General features: G+C 65.1%; 2 protein-coding genes across 5 annotated transcripts; both read right to left on the bottom strand.

Annotated features, from left to right (window-relative positions):
• Positions 1 to 856: 856 nt before the first annotated feature.
• Positions 857 to 3,947, bottom strand: GHDC (GH3 domain containing). Of its 2 annotated transcripts, XM_034070203.1 has the most exons (8): positions 3,716 to 3,947; positions 3,507 to 3,637; positions 2,846 to 3,422; positions 2,496 to 2,679; positions 2,332 to 2,403; positions 2,073 to 2,206; positions 1,855 to 1,943; positions 857 to 1,737 (listed from the first exon to the last, which is right to left on the bottom strand). In XM_034070203.1, the coding sequence occupies exons 1-8, from the start codon at positions 3,924 to 3,926 to the stop codon at positions 1,537 to 1,539; spliced, it is 1,599 nt and encodes a 532-aa protein (XP_033926094.1). In that variant the 5' UTR covers positions 3,927 to 3,947; the 3' UTR covers positions 857 to 1,536. The 2 variants fall into 2 exon arrangements, with proteins under 2 accessions (XP_033926094.1, XP_033926093.1); XM_034070202.1 differs by having other exon boundaries at positions 3,507 to 3,947.
• A 451-nt stretch (positions 3,948 to 4,398) lies between these two features.
• On the bottom strand, positions 4,399 to 18,589 carry LOC101880454 (signal transducer and activator of transcription 5B). Of its 3 annotated transcripts, none has more exons than XM_034070250.1 (19): positions 18,528 to 18,589; positions 9,852 to 9,989; positions 9,591 to 9,747; positions 9,417 to 9,506; positions 9,129 to 9,303; positions 8,907 to 9,037; positions 8,682 to 8,833; positions 8,229 to 8,384; positions 7,943 to 8,122; positions 7,727 to 7,814; positions 7,417 to 7,539; positions 7,241 to 7,333; positions 6,919 to 7,125; positions 6,528 to 6,622; positions 6,330 to 6,460; positions 5,965 to 6,135; positions 5,717 to 5,768; positions 5,312 to 5,419; positions 4,399 to 5,243 (listed from the first exon to the last, which is right to left on the bottom strand). In XM_034070250.1, the coding sequence occupies exons 2-19, from the start codon at positions 9,977 to 9,979 to the stop codon at positions 5,117 to 5,119; spliced, it is 2,364 nt and encodes a 787-aa protein (XP_033926141.1). In that variant the 5' UTR covers positions 9,980 to 9,989; positions 18,528 to 18,589; the 3' UTR covers positions 4,399 to 5,116. The 3 variants fall into 3 exon arrangements, with proteins under 3 accessions (XP_033926141.1, XP_033926143.1, XP_033926142.1); XM_034070252.1 differs by having other exon boundaries at positions 5,980 to 6,135; XM_034070251.1 differs by lacking the exon at positions 18,528 to 18,589 and adding an exon at positions 12,920 to 13,169.
• Positions 18,590 to 20,961: the final 2,372 nt, after the last annotated feature.

Here is a 20,961-nt window from a genome sequence, read left to right as displayed (position 1 = left end):
CGGCACTCGTATTGACCTTGCACCTTGCACCCTGCAGCCAAACCCACCCTGCAGTACCTCGGCACTCGGTGGAGCCCTGGCTCAATGCATCTCTCCGGGGCAGGGGGTCGAGGCTTTTCCCAGGGGCCGGGTCCCTGCGGGGCCTCCAGGGTGGTTTATGCTGACCCTGGATGCCAGCACCTGCATAGGGAGCGTGGCACAGGCAGCAGGACCAGCACCGTCGGGATCTCTGGGATGGATGCTGTCTCTGCTGGCTCAGGGCTGTTCAAGAACCTCCCTCCATTGCCCCTCCATGCCCGGCTTCACCCCCCACCTCTATCCAGCCACAACCCACCCTCTCCCCATTAAATCCCAGCCTGTTCCCTGCCAGTACCAGGCACACGCAATGCCGAGAGCCCAGCACCAGTGTCCCCATGGCTCTGGCAACAATCCTCTCCCAGGCATCCCCCAGCTACGGGCACTGCTTCTCCCTAATCTCAGCAAGAGTTTTGCTCCAGACTCTCCAGCAGGAATGGCAGGAGGGGCTGGACCGGTTTCCATCCCTGTTGGAGGTTCTGGCTGCACCTGGGGGATGCTTTGTGTGGACCTTATTCAACACTTTGTCTTCTGCCGGTGCCCTGACTTCCTCCGCCGGCAGCAGCTGCCTGCACAGCAGGCTCCGAGCACATCAACCCCGAGAGCAGGAGGGGACAGGACCAGTGCTACGAACAGCCCCAGGCAGCCACTGACCTGGTTAAATATTCATGGATGCCCCTTCCCCAGGACCCCCAGGAAACAACAGCAACTTCTCAACCACCGGAGCAGAGCCAGGGCTGTTGTCAAGCAACCTCTTTAATGAGGATTAAGGAGCATAGTATAAAAAATGCAATCCCTGAGCGCTGCCCTTCATTTGTTTCTCAGAGATAATCCTGATGCATTTTGCTTCTGATTTTTTAAACATTAAAACCAGCCCTTGATGGAGCTTATTCTTCCCCAAACCAGAGGCTGGTGGAGGGGCTGCTCCATGGCAGCCAGGACCTGCCAGCACCCCACAGTGTCCCTGCCAGCACCCCACAGTGTCCCTGCCAGCACCCCCCAGTGTCCCTGCCAGGGGACAGAACAGCACAGGCCCAGGAGCTCAGCACAGGGATGAGCTGAGGTCCTGCTGCTGCTCCCACGGAGGTTTCCACTGTCCTCCCTCGGGCTATGACAGCCACAGTGTCCCTCAGGAAAGGCACAGGCACCCGCTCTGCTGCGGGTGCTGCCAAGGCACTGAGCAGAGAGGGGTGAGCAGCCTGTGCTCAATACAGCCCAGCGAAGGGTCAGCTCTGCTGGTGAGTGCCTGGGGCCGGGCTGAGCTGCGCTGCACGTCCTGCTCCATCCCTACAGGCAGCACCAACGCGGTGCCCACCAGCACAGGGCAGGGCCACGGTCACATTCGCTGCCTCCATCTGCTCTGCTGGGTGAAACCCCCTGGGGCTGAGCACCCTCAGCACCGCTCCTCCCTGCAGGGTGCACACCCCAGGAGCAGGAGGGCTGCAGGACCCCCAGGCTGCCCTAGGAGATGACGGAGCTCTGGATGAGCTGCAGCAGCCGCTCCTCCCGCAGGACCCTGGGCATAGGGACAGGCTTGCCCAGTGCCTCCCGCAGCCGGGAAAAGGCCCCGGCGCCCACCATGTGCAGGCGCAGGGGCCCGATGCTGCCCTTGAAGCGGAAGGATTTATAGATGGGGAAATCCTCCTGGAGACACTGGTCCAGCTGCAGGAAGAGGAGAGGCTGCCCACACTGCGCTGTCCCAGTGGGGCAGCATCACCCCTCACCGTGGGCTGGCAGGGTGCAGGCAGCAGCCCCGGAGCAGACCCTGCATCCCCTCACCTTGTAGCGCTGCGCCTCCGACAGGTCCCGCAGGCCCCGCAGCTCCACAAACACCTCATAGTGGGGAGCACAGGCTCCCGAAGAGGCACCTGCAGCATCACCATGAGCACATCAAAGTCGCCTGCAGCCCCCAGCCCTGGTGGGCACAGGCAGCCCAGGGCTGGGCAGGGTGCAAGGGGGCTGGCAGAGACCCCAGCCGCAGTTCTGGGGACACTCACCCAGCAGAGCACTCTCCACGCAGACGTAGTCCATCAGGTGAGCACCCGGCCACATGCCCACGGCGCGGCACAGGCTCCGGTAGAACCGCTCCTCGGGGATGCTCTCACCCCGCACGCTCAGTGCCTGGCTCTCCCTGCAGCGCAGAGGATGGGGTGGGTGCTCCAGGCCAGGGGCAGCACAGGCACTGTCCATCAGACCCTGCCTTGGCACAAGACCCCACACACAACCCCCAAAGTGAGGGGTTTGGGGTGTCCTCACCTGCGCACGGGCTCCACCACGGTACACTGCTTGTGGAAGCCGGTCACCCTCAGCACCTCCCCAGCACGGCACCTGCGTGAGGAGCAGCAGTGTGAGGGAGGCAGTGCCCAGTGCATGGGGCTGGGGTGCTCAGCCCCCCCAGAGTCCCACAGCACCAAAGGCACCTGTACTCTCCTGGCCGGGCTGTCAGGACCAGCTCGTACTCACGTCCCTCCCAGAGCTCTCCCAGCAGCACCGTCTGCAGCTCCTGCTCCACTGGGCAGGGCAGGAACTCGTAGAAAGCCCACTCAGGACCCAGCAGGAATCGTGGTGCTGGCTCCTCCGGCCACAGATTCACACCCAGCAGCGCTGGGCAGAGGGGTGCGTGTCAGCGAGAGACCTCCTGCCCCTGCGGTCTCACCCCCTCCTAGGGGGAGCATCTCATCCGGTGCCGAGGGATGCGGCACAGAGATGCACCCGCACCCGTGGGGCAGCGGCTCCCGGTGCACCCGGCGCAGGCTGTGGGGCCGCTCACCTCCTGCTGTGCTGTAGAAGGGGCAGTAGAAGGGCAGCCCCTTGCACTCTGCCTGCCGGAGGGCATCGCAGTAGAGCTGCTCCGTGCCTTGCACCGTCCCCACCACCACCACCTCCAGCTGCGGCCACAGGCGCCGCACGATGCCCTGGAAGCCGCGGGCGCACTCAGCGCGCAGCTCGGCCGCCCGGGCAGCGTTGGGGGTCAGCAGCTCCTGCAGCTGCAGCCGCAGCCCCTCGGGCAGCCCGTGCTGCGGCCGCAGGGTGCCCAGCGCCAGCTCCTGCGCCAGCTCTGGCCAGGAGGAGCGCAGGGTCTGCAGCGCATCCAGCAGCTCCGCGGGCAGCGCAGCCTCCAGCACCCGCAGCCCTCGGTGCTGCAGCGCTAACAGCAGCTGCACCCGCAGGGCTGCAGCTCGGGGGGGCACGGCCCCAGCCTCGGCCGGGGTGCAGTACAGCGAGGGCAGGGCCCAGCCAGCGGGAGCACGGCGGTGATGGGGGGCCCAGGAGAGCAGCGCCGTGCCCCGGGGCACCAGCGCCTGCGGGAAGGCAGCATGGAGGGTGTCCAGGTAGAGCAGAGACCCCTACAGGGAGAGGCAGGGGTCACACGGGATGGACCTGAGGGGCTCAGGCCCCTGTGCTCCCATCCCTGCCCCACCACCCCGTACCTGCAGCAGGGGGTCGGTGCCCCAGCAGCAGCGGAGCAGTGCCCAGGGCAGCAGCGGCGGTTCCTGCCTCCCCGGTGCCCCATCCGCACAGCGCTGCCCCACCGGGTGACGCTCCCGGAAATCCTCCGTCCCTGCCGGGGGAGCGCAGGGTGAGCAGGACCCCCGGAGCTCCCCCCCCGACGCCTCCCGCTCGGCCGCCCGCCGCTCACCGCGGGCCGTTCCGGGGGGCAGCAGCCGCCGCAGCCGCCGCTCCTGCCTGAGCCGCACGTCGGTGCCCAGCAGCTCCAGGCGCCGCCGGTACCGGGCCCCGGCTCTGCGCAGCGCGGAGCGGGACAGGCGGTGCCGCAGAGCGGGGACGGCGGCCACGGCAGCGACCACGACCACGACGGCGGCCACCGCCAGCGCCGGCACCGGCAGCATCCCGGAGCGCGGCCGTCGGCCCCAGCAGGGCCCCGCGCACCGGGACAGCCCTCGGGGCTATTCCGCCTCCGGCAGAAATGACGGCGAATGACGGCGACCGCAGCTCCGCCCGCTTCTCTTTTCCTTCTCTCCCTCCTGCAAAACACCCGGTGCGGCTCCGCCCGCCCCGGCCGTTAAATCGCGAGTAAAACCCGAGGGCATCCCCCCCCCCCCCGGGAAGAGCCGGCGCCTTCCGTAACTAAAATAGTTCCATTTGCCTGTTTCGCTTTGTTTTCTCCCCAGAAACACGGTCCCACCCCCGGGTCCCCAAGCGCAGCCCCCCAGGACCTGCCCAGCTGCAGGGCCCATACTGCACAGTACCCAGGACTTGGGGACCCCCTGCACCCAGGGCGTGCAGCCCAGGGCTCCTGCATGCCCCAGCCATGGCAGGGCCCTGCGGCCTCCCCAAGACACACGTGAAAGGCAGAACTTGTGTGTTACAAAAATATTCCGTGCTTTATTTTACTCTGTGGTAGAAAAATAACATGGGCAGGACCCCAGAGCTTCTCGGTCAGGTGAGGGATGGGGGGGGCAGAGGATTCTGCTCCCCCCACAGCGCCCGGCTGCTCTCGCTGGGTGCCCTCGCACCCTGTACCGGCTCCACAGGGCGACGCTGAGCTGGGAGCCAAAGGGGCTCCCACATCCTTGGGGTACCAAAGGATGAGACAAGGTCCTGGAGGGGACCCCACCGCTGTGGAGCAGAGCACCAGCACGGGCCAGGGGGGACCCCCGGCCATCGACCCCTGCCCCGTGCCGGAGCCCTGTGCACCCACAGAACCCCCTGGGAACAGAGCCACGGGGTACAACAAGAAGGCGACACATACATTCTTAGTGACGACTGCGAAAGCAAACCTGAGGCCATTCTGCAGCCCCCTCCCCTTGCAGCCCCTCGGTGGGGAGCAGGGGGGGCTGTGGGGCCGGTGCCTGCAGAAGCGGAAAGCCGAAGCTGGGCCTCTTAAAAAGGAACATACAGGAAAACCATGCGACAAATCCGCTGCCGTTTATACAAGGGCTTAAACACCAAAGAGCCGGACGCCAGCCTGCATTTCGGGGCAGCACAGAGCAGATCTGCGGGGCAGGGCCCACCCGCCGCCCCCCCGGCACAGAGACACGAACACAGCACAGTCCCCGAAGCGCCGGGCACCCGCACGTCAGGACTGGGCGTGCGGGATCCACTGACTGTCCATGGGGCGCCGCAGCAGCTCCTCCACGTGCCTCGCCACGTCCATGGTGTCCTCCAGGTCAAAGTCACCTTCAGGTTCCAGGACGGCATCGGGGCTGCGGGAGGCAGCGGGTGAGGAGGGGAGCGGCGGAGGCAGGATGGGGACAGGGGATGTGATACCTACTTCTGAGCGTACATGTTGTAATGGGGCTGGGAGCAGACGGCAGGTGAGGGAGCCTGGTCCATGTAGGTGGCCCCTCCGGGGGTAGAATCACCTGATGGGTTGACAAACCTGCAGGGATGGAGGCTCATGAGCACAGACACAGGACAGGCTCCCTCGAAGGGGACTCCCACCACCTCCAACCAATGGGAGGGGACTCAAACCCCACGGCCACAAACAGTTCCAAGGTGCAGGGTCCCCAGACCACAGCAGGGTGAGGGGGGACATCTGCCTTGCCATTGGACACATAGCCCTGTTGCAGCCGTGCGCCTCACCCCTATTGCCAGCTCAGCACCGACGTGCCCTGGGCTGCCCCCCCCAGCTAGATCCTATGGGACCACCCGGGGTCCACCTTCAGGTCAGACTTACTCTGGCACCACTTGCTTGATCTGTGGCTTCACGTATCCATCCACGGCTTTAGCTGGAGGAAAGGAGGCAGCGCTCAGGCCCCGAGGTGCTGGTGTGTGCCACAGCCTGCAGCGGGGCTGAGGGCTTATGGACCAGAGCCCCTCAGGGCCGGATGCGGCACCGGCACAGAGTGATGCTGTGAGACCAGGCTCAGCCCAGGTGGATGCACGGAGGAGAGGGACACAGGTGGAGGAAAGGGGCAGCGCTACCTGGCGTGGACTCACAGAGAACCGGCGTGTAGTACTTGGAGAACACCTCATCCTTGGGCCGGTCAGGGAACACGTAGATGAGGTAACTGAGGTCTCCGAGGCGGTCGGCCAGGGAGCGGATGGAGAAGTCCCTGGTGGTGAAAGGCATCAGGTTCCAGAACATCCTCTCAGCTGGAAGACAAGAGTGAGGACCGCGGTGATGCCCAGGGCTGATGGCACAGAGCACACTGAGCATCGGAGAGCATCACGGCATCCTTCCCCTGGCACCGAGGCAGGAGGTGCTGGAGCATCAGTACCAGCCCCAGCCCCAGCCCCACTTGGGGACCAGGCTGGGGCCATGGGGCCGGCACCCGGTGCACACTCACAGGAGTCGAACTTCCAGGCGATGGTGATGCCGCCGATCTCCGAGTCACTGAAGCGCAGCAGGAAGGTGCCGTCGGGCTTGTTGATGAGCAGGTCGTGCGCCTGCTGCTTGTTGACGAAGCCCAGGATGGCCCTAGGCAGAGCGAGGGCGTCAGGGCCGGGACTCGGGGCCGGGCACCATGGCGCAGGGCAGCTCTTACCCGTCGTTCCAGTGCGGCTTCAGGTGCTTCTTCAGCACTTCCATGACCCCATCGAACCACTGCCAGAAGGTGTAATTCCTCCCGGGCAGGTTTTCCTGTGGAGATGCCCACAAAATGAGCAATTCCTTCAGCCTCACGGCTGCCGTTAAGTAACACAAGCAATGGAGACTCAGGGACACCAAACCAGCCCTGGGGAGCACCAGCAATGCCTCCCTAAAGAGGCAGAGCCCTATGCAGGACCTACAGCACCCAAAGAGGAAGGTGACACCTTCCCATCTGATTTTCGCATCACTCCAGATGCAAGAAACAGGTCCTTGGGAGGGCCGTGCTCCATCCAGCACCCCTGTGCACCTCTGTGTGGCTCCCCCCGTGCAGAGCCCAGCCTGCTCACCCGGTTGAACTGGGACCAGGACACTGTGGTGCTGCTGTAGTCCTCCAGGTGGGAGCTGCTGCTGTTGAAGAGCTTCTGTGCCAGGAACACCAGGTTCTCCTTGGTGAGCCCGCGGCTGCTCTGCACCTCTGCCTTGAACTTCATGTTGAGAGCCTCGCACAGCTGCGGCCACTGCACCTTGTCAGGCACAGCAAAGGGCACGCGGCCCTGGGGACACAGAGCGGGGTCAGTGCTGAGCTCTGCCTCCCACCGGGGCACTGAGCCCAGGCCCCACAGCCCCCAGCATGGACGGGGCCTGTCCTGTCCCCCCCATGGCACTCACGGGCTCAGCAAAGGCATTGTCCCAGAGCACAGTGGCTGTGGCATTGTTGTCCTGGCTCCCGTGCACGATCACCACCACGGGCAGGGACAGTGTCTGCGGGGGGAAGGAGACCAGGATGGGCTGTGGGGCACTGCCAGAGCATCACCCTGCAGAGGGGGACCAGCCGGTGCCTTTACCTTCACCTGGAACACCAGCTCGTTGCCACCAACACTGAACTGCGACTCGAAGAGGATGGTGAACTTCTCCTCCGTCACCGACTCAGCCCCGCGGCGATCCGAGCGCTTGATCCGCTTCAGGGACTGCAGGGGTGAGCACAGGGGATCAATGGGGATGTGGAGGGACAGCAGGGGTGAGCACAGGGGATCAGTGGGGATGTGGAGGGACAGCAGGGTGAGCACAGGGGATCAGTGGGGACGTGGAGGGGCAGCAGGGTGAGCACGGGGGGTACAGCACAGACGGGGACACAAGGGGACCATCAGCACTCACCATGTTGCGGAAGTGGGCGCTGAGCGTGCCGGTGGCCTGGTGATACTCCATCACACAGCAGTTGTTGAGGATCTCCCCACTGCTCTCACTGACACAGGAACACAGAGGATGAGGGGGATCAGCAGGGCTGGGAGGGGGGTGCAGCCCCCCCATGTGCCCCCAGCTGCTCACTGCCTGCAGCCTCATCCCCCCCACACCCCCTGCCCCTGGTGTTACTTGTGGGTGCTCTCGTTCTTCAGCAGGGCCTTGGCTTGCTGCTCGCTGATGATGGTGGCCTTCACCTGGGGGGGGTTCATGTGCACGTTCAGCTTTCCCCCCACCAGGAGCCTCACGGTGGCCGCGAACTTGGTCTGTGTCTTCAGCACCTGGGGGGGCTGCTTCTCGATGATGAAGGTGCTGGGGGCAGAGAGGGATAAGGGGGGATCAGGGCGATAAGGGGATGGGGGTGCTGGCAGAGCAGACCCGACCCAGCCCCCCCACCCCACCAGGCACCCACCACTACCTGGTCACCAGCGCGGAGATGATGTCGGTGATGGTGCCGTCCAGCTCCGACAGCATCTCCTGCACAGGGCCTGGGATCGGCAGCTGCTGGCACAGGTGCTCAGCGCGGCGAATCTGCTGCCGGTTCTGCCAGATGATCTCTGCCAGCTTCTCGCACCTGAGGACAGTGGAGCTCAGCACCGCGCCGGGGCTCAGCACCGTGGCTCAGCACTGCACCGGGGCTCAGCACCACACCCGGGCTCAGCACCACACCGGGGCTCAGCACCACACCCGGGCTCAGCACCGCGCCAGGGCTCAGCACCGCGCCGGGGCTCAGCACCACACCGGGGCTCTGCACCGCACCGGGGCTCAGCACCGCACCGGGGCTCAGCACCGCGCCGGGGCTCAGCACCACGCTGGGGCTCAGCACCGCGCCAGCGCTCCGCACTGCGCCCCATCCCATGCCAGCACCCACCAGGTCTGCAGCACGTCCAGGGTGCCCTCGGGGGGGCCCCCGTTCCCTGCCAGCTGCTGCCGACGCTTCCACTGGATCAGCTCATCATCCAGGATGGTCGTTTGCTGCTTGCGCAGCAGCTGCAGAGTCTTCTGGTGCTTCTCGGCCAGTTCCTGTGGGCAGGAGGGTGTCAGGGGCCGTGGGGACGGTGTCACAGGCAGAGAGTGCAAGGACAGCAGCACTCACCACGCGGTACTGCTGTAGTGTCTGTGCCTCCCGGTGCAGCCAGGCCTCCAGCGATGCCTTCTTCTGCTGCAGCGTAGTCTCCCGCGACAGGCGCTCCTGGGGACCCAGCTGGGAAAGCTGGGAGAACTGGGCTGGGGGACAGGGCACAACATTAGGGCATGGTGCCACCGGCAGCCCGGCTCCATCACCCCCCCCCGGCCCCATCATCCCTCCATCACCCACCTTGGAGGCGCATGTTCTCCTGGTACTGGATGATGAAGTACTCCTGTGTCTGCTGCAGCTTCTTGAGCTCATTCTCAGAGTCCTGCGTGATGAGCCGCAGCTCCTCGAAGGTCTGGTTGATCTGCAGGTGCTTCTGGGACATGGCATCCACCAAGGAGCCGGCTGGAGAGGGGCTCTGCAACAGGGAGCGCTCAGCAGGGCCAGGGCACCCAAAGCATCCCCAACCTCAGCACTGCTCCCATCACCCCAGTGCTGGAGCCCCCCCGGGACCCACTATGGCTCACTCACATTGTTCGCCTCCCGCACCAGCCGCTGCTCGTGGTAGAGGATGTGCCGGATGCACCGCACCAGCTCCATGGGGCAGCGGTCGTACGTGTTCTATAGAGAGCGCACAAGCCTGAGCCAGGGATGGGGCAGGGGCAGCCCCAGCCCCACAGCCCCTGCTTGCAGCACCCCATTCACCTGCAGCTGCGTGGCGTAGTGCCCCAGCTTGATCTTGAGCAGGAAGCCATCCTCACCCACTTGGTGATCTGCCTTCTTCTGCAGCTCCTGGATCAGCCCCTCCAGCAGCTGCGTCGCCTTCACGTTCTCCTGGGGGTTGTCGAGGTCGATGGAGTCCCTGCACACACAGAGCAGAGCGGTGGCATCGGGGCCGCCCGCAGCAGGGCAGCCCAGAGGGGGGTGCTGCCGAGCCCAGCACCCCACAGGGACCCACTGCCCTACCATGCCTGGCTCTCGATCCACTGCGACAGGTAGTGCCGCACCTCGATGGGGAAGTGCTGCCCGTAGAGAGCCTGCATCTGCCGCAGGGCTTCACCCTGGAGCTGCTGTGCCTGGATCCACACGGCCATGGCTCAGCACCTGCGGAGATGGGGCTGTCACAGCACTGAGGGGGGACAGCCCCTGGCACCAGAAGAAGTTCCTCCAGGTTCTCTGGTGCTGCTGGAGCCGCTTCCAGTGGCTGAAGGAAGGGATGTGCGAGGATGGGGCAGCCCTGCTCTGAGCCATCCCCCCTCCCTTTTCCAGGAAGAGCCCTGGGGGGGGCCAGGGCCATGAGCGCTGCCTCTCCACATGGTAATCATTTCCTCTCGCCATGGGATCGCGGCCATCACTGGCCACGAGAATGAGGAAACGGGGCCGGGAGGAGGGCTGAGGGATCCACAGTGATGCAGAGCAGGGCCCCCCCCGTGCTCACCCGGCTCCTGCCCACACCCTGGCACTGCCAGCAGTGGATGGGCAGGAGCACACCCGGCCCCAAAGGCTCGGTGGGTCCCTGGTCCCACTGCCCCATGCACCAGTGCCATGGGGCAGATGCTGCTCAGAGCACAGCTTCCCAAAGCAAGTGTTGGGTGCTGCTGGCTCTGTGCAGAGGCACCGGCAGATCCCACAGTCCATGCGGATCGGGTCCCTGGCTCACATGGAGCCAGCAGGGTGAGGGGAGAGCACCTATGGAAAGCTGGAGCATCCCTGGCTGCTGTTGTATCTGCAGCTTGGTGGTGCCTGGACAACAACCTGGTGGCTGCTCTGAGGGTGACACAGGGCCCGGGGGGGTCACAGCCCCTCACACCGAGGATGGAGCAACCAACAGTGGTTCATTACACCCACACCACCCAGCATTTAGTGTCATGTGGAGGTGCTGGGCTGTGTCCCAGCGGGACCCAGTGACTGCACTGGCCAGGGACAAGCAGGGAGTGTGGCAGGGACACGCAGCAGGGGATGGCGGCAGAGGCTCCAAGCAGAGCAGCCACGGGCAGAGCCTGAGCCCTGCGCAGGAAGAGGAACAATAACCGAGAGTTGGCTAAAAATGCATTTTTCCCCTATAAAAAGGGAGGAACATTTCCACATTCCCAGAAATCACCAAGTTGGAAATCCTGCTGGCGAGAGGCGCTTGGGGAGGCATAAAAACGCAGGGAAGGAGGGAAGAGAAGGCAGGATGGCTGACACGGGATGCGCTGACGGTTAGAAACTGCAGATGCTCATAAGGGGCATCAGTAAGAACCTGCCCCAGCAGAACTGAGCAGAATGGCCACGGCCACCGCGCCACCAATGACCAAAGTCCCCAGCACAGCAGGGCCATGACAAGGACACAGCAAACAAACACTGCCCTGAGAAAATGGTGATCGCTTCCCATCTCACAGTGACAACACACTTCCCATTCCACTCCAGTGGGTTGTTAAGCAACGAGTCGGAGGCTGCTGCCACGGTGAGCGGCAGACACCGCGCTCAGCTGGGGCCGGCCGGGGAGCCGGAACAGGCACTGCTGCCAGGGAACCTGGCGGAAGGCAAGGCAGCATCATGCAGCCTTCACCATGGCAGTGATGGGCAGTGCTTCAGACATTACCCCGGGTCAGCCACACTGCAGCCGCCGGCCACAGGCGTGCTCAAACAACTGCAAGAGACAGATAATTGCAGTGGTTTAAGCTACTTTGCATCTACTTGCTGGCACTGAGCTCTAACCCACCCATTACTGCAGCTCGGTTAACCAGCGGCAGCTCAACAAGCCACAGCAACGCGCTCACCGGTGACTTATCGCCTGCGGAACGGCACACGCGGCACGTCCCGGCCATGGCAGCGCCTGTACCATGACAGAGGGAGGGAAATGCCCTGGTCTGTGAGGCTGGCAGCAGCTCCTTCCACGTGCCGTGGGCATGGCAGAGCCTGAGCACCGGCAGCGCCTGCCCAGGGCCGGTGCACGCCCACTGCATGCACCATGGGATGCTCACTGCATTCACTGTGGGACACTCACTGCACGCACTGCGGGATGCTCACTGCATTCACTGCGAGATGCTCACTGCATGCACTGTGGGAAGCTCACTGCATTCACTGCAGGGTGCTCACTACATGCACTGCAGGATGCTCACTGCATTCACTGTGGGGCACGCACTGCATTTACTGCGAGATGCTCACTGCATTCACTGCGGGGTGCCCACTGCATTCCCTGTGGGTTGCACGCTGCACACACTTGGATGCTCACAGCACGCAGCCACTCGGGCTCTCCCCATGGGCAGGACTCCCTGGCACTGGCACGGCCAGGAGGGGGCTGAGAGCCAGGCAAAGCCCTGGTGATGCCACAGCAAAGGGTCCCGGCCGTAACCTCTGTGCCTCCACACTCCTGCCCCCTCCGCGGCTGCCGCAGTGCCCATTACCCGGTGTGCCCGGAGCTTTGCACGGTGCCGGTACCGAGCCCTGCAGTGAACACTCACACGTGGTTTCTGGGCACTGCCGGAGCCCACGATCGCTCCCAGCTCAGAGCTGGCCCCGCTCGCAGCAGCAGGGCTGGACCCAGCGCACCCCATGGCTGGGGCTATGGGGGCTCTGCTCCTGAACACACACACACACACACCCGCAGCCCCGGTGCGAGGGCATCCTGTGCCCCACAGGAAGGGCAGCCCCAAGCAGGAGCCAGCCCCAGCTGGGCCCCAGCAATGGCAGTGCTGGCACCCACAGGACTCTGCTTCCCCCAACACACACACTCATCCCCTGCCCCATCCCAGCGGACCCGCTGGAGCTCAAGGGCAACCCCATGCCCCCCTTAACTGGATCCCACCGGAGGACCCCCCATTCTGCCCCCCTGACACGTGGCCTGCTCGCTGCAAGCAGCGAGTGCCTGTGCACCACGTCCTGCGCCATAGCGGGAGGCACCGGGGGGCCCCACTCACCCAATGAACCCCAAAGCACCAGCGCTGCCCCAGCCAGAGCTCCCCTGTGCACGGGAGCCCCGAGGCTCGGCACATTCCATCCCCTCCGGGGCACAGGAACCATAGCCCCGGCTTGGCTCCAACGGCACTCACCGGGGGTCCCGCTGCGGCCCCAGCCCCACGGCGGCTGCGGGCAGGCGGTGCCGGGCTCCGGGGTGGCCGTTTCACCGGCTCCGTGCTACAGGAAGGAGAGGAGAGCAGCTATTTCCTTCCAACATGTCAGCTGCCTGCGCAGGGCAGGCAGCCCCGGGCTGCTGGCAGCTTCCTCCAGCGCCGAGCAGCAGAGCTGGAGCCGCTCCATGCTCATGGCTGGAGCCAGGCACAGCCACAGCGCGGGGGATGGAACCCCAGGGAGCTCGGCAGGAGCTCGGCACAGGGGGAGATGGGATGGACCCAGCGGCACCACATGGCACCAGGAGCACCATGAGCAGCCCCAGGCCCCCTCCCCACCCCGGGCAGCACTGGGGAGGGGGCTGCAGTGCTGGGAGAGAGGGGCAGCTCGCCCGGTTTGTGCCTGCCTGCGGTTTCCAGCCTTGGGATGGGATGGGAGCTCCTGCTGCCAGCGCCAGGCTGGGATGGGTTTTGTGTGGCCTCCGCACCAGAGCAGCAGCTTCTGCCCAGCGGCATCGGGGAGGAGACAACCGACAGCCCCCGGCCCCCACTGGAAACCACCGCGACCGCTGCGAGGGGCCCATGGAAGAGGCAGGACTGGTTCTGAAGCACAACGTGCGTGGCTGGGAGCAGGGCAATGGGCGCTGCTGCGGGTGGGCAGAGCGGGGGCCGCAGTGCCAGGAGCGGCCACGCAGCCGGGGAGCCACAAATGGGGAACTTGCGCCATGACAGGAACAGGGAAACCCCACACAGAGCCCGATGCTGCCGGGGAGAAACCAGCCCCACAAGCAGGTAGAGATGCCATGAGCTGGGCTGAACCTGCCCGCTGGCATTTGCTGCCCTCGGGAAAGGGTTTCCTCCTCTCTTCGGATTTTCCCTTCCCACCAGAGGCCCAGAAACGCGTCAAAAGCAGCTCACCAAACCACCCGGTGAAATCCCAGTGAAATCCCAGTGAAATCCCTCAAATCCAGGGGCTGGGACCGTGTCACGAATCCACCCCAGTGCAGCGAGAGCCACCCTGGGGCAGCCGCGAGCAGGTACAGGCACTGCCCTGGTGCTGGTGGGATCCCTTCAGTGCCAAGCACCAGCAGGATCCGGGTCCTGCAGCAGAGCAGGGGCCATGGCACCCCCCAGCCCAGTGATGCTGCCCCCGGGGTTACCCCATGGCACCGCGCACCCATTCCCGGCGCAATTCCGGCTGTGCCAGACGCCTGATGGGGACAGTGGGAGCACAGTCCTGGTGCAGGAGCAGGCACCAGTGGCAGGACACCAGCAGTGCTGAGCACCCACCCAGAACCCATGGGCATGAGTCCAGCGTGGATCCCAGGAGCAAAGAACCCCACATGCAGCCCTGAGGAGGTGATGGGCTCCCAGTGACCCTCCCCAGTGATGGGGCACAGCTTCAGGCGTAAGTATGGGATAAGGAGATCTAGGACAAGGGAGATGCCCCAGCACCTTGTTCATCCTTCCAGCAGCCAGCCACCCCCTGGGGTCCCTGCAGACACCCCAGCACAGCCCCGGCACCAGAGCTGCCTCCAGCACAGCCCTGGGCTCATCACTAATCCCTGCTCAGACCAGCAGCAGCACAGGAGGGATGGGTTGGTTGGAAGGACCTGAGGATTAAGCTCATTTCAGCATCGAATTAGTCCTGACTGGGGTCTGGAGACACAATTTCATTTTCTCTGGCACGCTCCAGGGAGCACACACAATCCCACTAATCCAGCTGCCGGCCAGCATGGATTTGCAGAGCGGGACCCGCATGGGCAGCACAGGCATCAACAACACTGCTCTGGCTGCATCCATCCCCTCCAGTCACTGTACATTGGTGCTCTCTGTGGGTTAGGATGGGCAGGAGCCACTGGCACAGGCATCCATGGGAGAGCAGGCACATCAAGGCACAGGCATCCCATGGGACAGCAGGCACACCGTGGCACAGTTATCCTATGGGACAGCAGGCACACCATGGCACAGTTATCCTATGGGACAGTAGGCGCACCGTGGCACAGTTACCCTATGGGACAGCAGGCACACCGTGGCACGGGCATCTGGGGACAGGCAGAAGGACACCACTGACAGCACCCGCTGCCCAACCACTCTGCCTGGGGAGGAGGCACCGATCACGCTGCAAGCCCATACAGGGTACACACAGACCCTCACACCCTCACATTCAGCAGGGCAGGGCTCAGGCCAAGTGCTGTCAGGCACCATGAGGACAGGCAGGACCCCCAGAGCAGCCCCTGCACCCTCTCAGCCCCTCCAGCCTGTCCACAGCCAGTGGGTGCAGGGGTTTGTGCTGCAGCAGCTCCGAGCACAGCGATGCTCTCACATGGGTCAGCAGAGCAGAAGGGAGGGAGGGTAAAGCCTTGCCTCTGGAAGAGGGGCGCGCAGACCTGCAGGGACACCGGCAGGACTGGTCAGAATGGGAATAAAAACCCCAAACACCAATGATTTCTGCAGGAAAACCTCATTCAGAGCAGGTGAATCCCATCCAGACCTGGCCAGGGTCACCCACAGCCTTCATCCCTAATGGACACAACACATCCATGCAGGAGAGCTGGGGTTTGGCTTTCCCGGCCCAGGATGTGCTCCGCAGGCCCAGGAGCGGCAGCAGCCGCTGGCAGTGCTGGGGCAGAGCAGAGCTCTGCTCCCGGCTGCACCACGAGCACCTCCTGAGCGCTCCCCAAGGCTCTGGTCAGCGCTGGGGTCACACACGGACCGCGGTGGCTGTGCCAGCCCCAGCGCCAAACAGGGCAGCGATCGGTTTACAGCTGCTCCGAGGGGCTCAGATGCCTCCGGCCAGAGCCGCCTGCTCTGTGCGGAGCTCTGCAGCCAGACAGGGACCAGGCACCCGGCACCAGGCACCCGGCACCGCTGTGCCCAGTGCCGCAGGGCAGCACCGAGCACTGCCCCAGCCCCGTCCGCTCCCCCCGCCCTGAACCAGTGTTTCTGTCTCCTTCACGTCCACAGAGACGTGAAACTGGCAGCGAAAACGGAGACTGCAGAGCTCACCGGGACCGCTGGAGCAGGGTGCCCATGGCACGGCTCGGTTACAGCCCCACGGCCGCCCGGCAGCGGGGAAAGCACAGGGCACGGAGCGCTCCCGGCCCCTCTGGTGCAGGCAGATGGGTGCATTGTGCTTTATCGGCAAGTCAGCTCGGCCCTATCGCCAGGAAGCCGCGCTCGCATGAGCCTCCCCCTCCACAGTTCCCAATGCGGAGGGAGAAGCGGCTCCCAGCAGCCTACCTTTTATCAGCCAGCAGATGTTGCTAGAACTGTTGCTGCATGAACCACGCAGGCATGCCCAGCACCACTTGGATCCCTGCGCCGGCCACATGGTGCCAGGGTAAACACCCCCGCCCCCTTCCTCCCGGGATCAAAACACTTGGGGGTTGCAAAATAGACACCCCATGAAAGGAAAGGCATGCCACAGAAACAGGACAGCTGTCGAGGCGACTTCTCCCGAGCATGCCGGAGCCCCGGAGCCAGCAGCCGGAGCTGCCTGCGCCTCCACAGAGCTGAATCCTGACCCAGTGAGGTGGGGACTGGTGACCCCCTGCCTCTGCCCCACAGCCACTGCGGTGCCTTCGGCCCCATAATGTGGAGGCTGCTCCGAGGGCAGCACGGGTGTGCAGGGGATGGGGATGGGGGGGAGGTCCTGCTTGACCCCAGGGCTGCCCTGATGCCCATTTTGTGCAGCCTGACTTACAGTAATTCCTTACAAAGCAGAAAGTCATTTCCCAGCTGATGGGGCCACTTCACTGCACTCAGCACAGCACAGTCACCACTTGCTGCCCACGCCGTGGAGGAGTACAAGGAGCAGGGATTTTTCACACACAGAGTATCTGGGTTTTGCTATCACTCGAGAGAGAGCTGGGAAACCCCACGGCGAGGACCTCACAGCCCCGCTGGAGTCAGCACTTCCCCTGCACTGAAGGGGAAGGTCCCACCAGAGGCTCCATGCAACCCTGCGCCGAGCATCCCCAGCTGCAGGTCCCTGTCCCCAGCACCAGCATCCCTCATCCTGCCCTGAAGCATTAGCCCCGCGACAAGGCCGGCACACGGAAGCCAGCGAGGCGGCTCTAGTGACAGATGCCAAGGGAGGACAGCAGAGGGGTGACAGCCGCCCCGTCACGCCCAGCTCCCAGCCCTGCTCTCCCGTGTCCCCAGGCATGGGCTGTTGGCACCTCTCAACCTGCACCGGAGCTCCTCCTCCATGGGCCTGCTCACGCAGCACAGCACAGCATGGCCCTCCACGCTCTCCAGGGATAGTTACAGAACCCAACCCAGGGAGATGGCCTCCATCCTCATATCCAGCACCTCAGGGACCCAGGAGCCAAGTCAGGACAGGCTTCGGGCACACCAGGACTTGCTGCAGCCACCCACAGGCGGGTGACCCCAACAGCCCCAGAGCCTCCCCCTTGCCCAGGGCCACATGGACAGGACAGCACCAAGCAAAGCTCCGACACGGGTTCATTGCACTGGCACAAACCCACCAAGGCAGTGGCCAACCTCAGCTCAGAAGAGAGCCCCTCAGTAGCCACCAGCCCTCCCAGCCACAGAGCCTTCCTCCCAGAGGGCATGAAGAGAAGAGGGGGCAAAGCTCCTGCAGTGCAGGGCTGGTTCCTTGTGCCCGCAGTGGTGGCCGGGCTCTGCAGACCACGCCACGGTGCACACAACGGCCACCTCCATGGATGTGGATGGCTGTGATGCCGTTGGGAAGACCAGGCTGGCCGCAGGCAGCACGAGCCAGGAACACTGTACTGCAACAAGGTGTGCGGGGACTTTATGTGCAGTGTCCCTGCCATGAGTGAGCCACACTGCGGAGCTGTGCTCTGCAGGATGTGCCCCGAACCCTGCGAACAACTCACTTGTTGTCACTACCTGTTCCCTGCAGAGCCAGCGGCCGCATCCCGGTGCCCACAGGAGCCGGGCGCGGGGGTCCCGCAGCCGCCGCGGTGCGAAGCTCCCGGGATCCCGGCCTGGTGCGAGCCCAGCGCTGGGAACGGGGCCCTGACAGCTCCGAATCCACCGGGACAGGTGGCCCCGGCCCCACCGGCCCCGGGCCCGGCCCCGCTGGGTGAAAGGGCACCGGGCGCCGCCGTCCCCGCGGTGCCACCGCTCCCGGACCGTTCCCATCCGCCCTCGGCTCTGCCCCGCGGCCGGCACCGGGGACCCCGCTCCCCGCATGCGGGACCCCCCCCCGGCCGCTCCCCCCCCCCGGGGCCGCCGCTGCTCCAAGGCCCGGCCCGGGGAAGCGGAACCGGCCCCGCTCCGCCGCTGCTCCGAGCGGCCCCGAAGTCCGCTCCTGCCCGCAGGGAGCAGCCCCGCGGCCCTGCCCGCACCTGCGCGGCCCCCCCCGGCCGCAGCCAGGCCAGGCCCGGCCCCGTCACCGCAGCGCCCCAAGACCGGAGCGGTTACGAAACACCCCGAACGTTCACGGACCGAGCACCGCGCCCCGAGCACCGCACCCCGGCACCCCCCCCGCAGGTGCCCCCGGGCCCGGCCCCGCCGCCCCCCCCCCGACCGCAGAAAGCGAAACCAGCCCCGGTCCCGGCTCCGGACCCTGCCCGGGCCCCGCTCCCGTCCCTACCTGCGGCCGCGGCGGCGGCTCCGGCTCCGCTGCTCCGGCGGCTCTCGGCTCTCGGCTCCGCCGCCGCTCTGCCCCCTCCGGCCGCCGCCGCCGCCGCCCGCCCCGGCCCGGCCCGCACGGCACCGCCCCCCCCCCCCCCCCCCCCCGCGGCACCGCCCCGCTCCCGCCCCCGGCACCGGGTAACGGCACCGGGCAGCGGGCACGGGCACGGGCAGCGCCCCGAGCAGCAGCGGCACAAACCGGGACCGGAGCTGGCACCGGCACCGACAAAACCCAAAGCGGCACCGGGCACTGGCAGGAGCCAGCACCGGCATCGGGCGCAGACGGGAGCTCCGACGGCACCGGGACCCCCGTGTGAACGCTCCGGGTCTCTCCCGTCTCCCCCTCACCACCGTCGCTGCCCACGGGACGGTCTCTTCCCCGGCAGCCGCTGGTGCCTGTTGCACCCATCAGCACTGCTCGGTGCTTTCCCCCTGCGTGCAGGCCTCAGCTCCGCTCACCTGAGCCCCGCAGAGCAGCAGCGGCTCCTGTGTCCTGGTTCTCCATGTGGGCCCTGGCAGGATGCACAGGGGAGTGCGAGGAGGGAAAGGGCTCTCCCATCCCACCAAGCACAGGATGGGGCAACTCCACCACCCGGGGGTTCCCACCCCGGTAACGGAGCACACGGGGGTCTGGGGACTGCTGCAGGACATGAGCACATGGCAGGGTCCATCTGTGCCAGCCCTGGGCTCCTGCATGTGCCTGGGCTGGGCTCCTGGGCCCATGCAGGCACCGTGATGCCGTGAGGCTGAGAGCAGTGAGGTCCCAGCGCTGCCGCAGCCCTGGGCACCAACGGGGCAGGGATACCAGGAGCAAAGGCAGGGAAACGGGCACCAGTGCATCCCCCTCTGCCCCATCCCCTGCAAGCAGACCCACAGCACCCCCTGCTCCTCTGGGCTCCCTCACACATAAAGGTGGCAGCAGCCCCAAGAACACCACCTCGAGGGGGCCTTGTACAGCTCCCAGCAGCACCCACAGCCCCCACCCAGGCCATGGGGCACCCCAGCATGGGGCACCCCAGCATGGGTGGCTGCTGCGGGGCGGCCGGGCAGGAAGCAATACTGGGCGTGCTTGTCTCTGCTCGAGCGCTCTCAGCAGCCGCATGGGATCTCCTGGGCTTTCGCTTTCGTTACCGGTTAATCTGCGTCCTGAAAATGCTCCAGGGGGAAATTCATGGGGTTGGGAGGAGCAGGGTGACCCCAGCACCAGCCCCAGGCAGCCACGAGGGACGGGCTCGGCTCTCCTTGCTCCGGTGCCAGTGCTGGGGCAGGATCATCTTGGGACAGTTGATGCTCCAGCGATTGCAAATCCCTCTGCAGCTGTGGATGAGCACAGTCCTGAGCTCCCACCTCTGTTTCTATTTCCCATTGCTCTTGTATCAGAGTCCTCCTTCCTTTGGGAGTGTGAGCCCCAAAAGCTGCAGCAGGAAGAAGGCAGGATGCTCACGGACCCTTGTCCATCCGGCAAAGCCACAACGTGCTGATACCTCCAAACCACCCTTCTGCAGCCCAGCTCCTTGCTGCCTGCCCGTCTCCACAGCCCATGATAAGTATCTGTGGGCTGGGCAGGCACCACCCTGGCACCTGCTCCCATGCAAATGCCAGCCACAAACCGGTGCTTTTCAGTTCACCTCCTCCTGGCAGCGTCTGCTTGTGCCAGAGCAGCCAGAACCAATGGGATGACTCAGGGGGATGAGTGGCTCCAGTCTGAGATGCTCCCAGCTCCCATCAGGTGCTTTGCTGCCTGCACTCATACACACGGGAGGCATCTCATGCACATGGGGCTGACACATCCCTGTGGAGCCACTCCCAATGGAGTCCCAGCTGCTGTTCCCAGTGCTCCTGCAGTGCTCCAGGCCTCGTGGGGATGTGATCTGGGACCCCAGCGAGCCAGCGACAGGCACCCAACATGGGGCCAGCATCTCCCGCATGGCCTTTTCCCACTAAGACAAAGGAAAGGAATGGGAACACCAGTGCACGGACTGCACTCCCTGCCCTCCCTGCCTTGGCTGCAGTGAGCTGCATCACGTGGACAAGCGGCTTTCACAATCCCTGGCCCACATAACCCATCGGCACAGTCATCCCGGCTCCGGCTGCTCCAGCCGAGGAAACCAAGGTCACACGCAATGTCTGTGGCTGTTGGGTCCTGGCCGGGCACAGCAGGACCCACAGGGTCCCAAGGACATGGTGCTCCCAGAGACCTGCATGGCCACACACCCTTGGGAGGGCTGGATGATAGGCACAGAGCATCCTCCCTTCCCTCTCCCCGTCCCTCGCTTCTCATTCCTATTTTGAAAGGAAAGGGGAAAAGATTGGTAATGGGAGAGAGAGCAGAGAGTGCTCCATTGGTGCATGTGGGGCAGCACATCAGTGTCCAGGGGGTGAATGGGCAGCAC

This window comes from Melopsittacus undulatus, chromosome 17 (genome assembly GCF_012275295.1).
Source record: "Melopsittacus undulatus isolate bMelUnd1 chromosome 17, bMelUnd1.mat.Z, whole genome shotgun sequence".
Lineage (NCBI taxonomy): Eukaryota > Metazoa > Chordata > Aves > Psittaciformes > Psittaculidae > Melopsittacus > Melopsittacus undulatus.
Note: the sequence above shows the minus strand (reverse complement) of the source record. Positions and strands in the feature narration are given on the sequence as shown.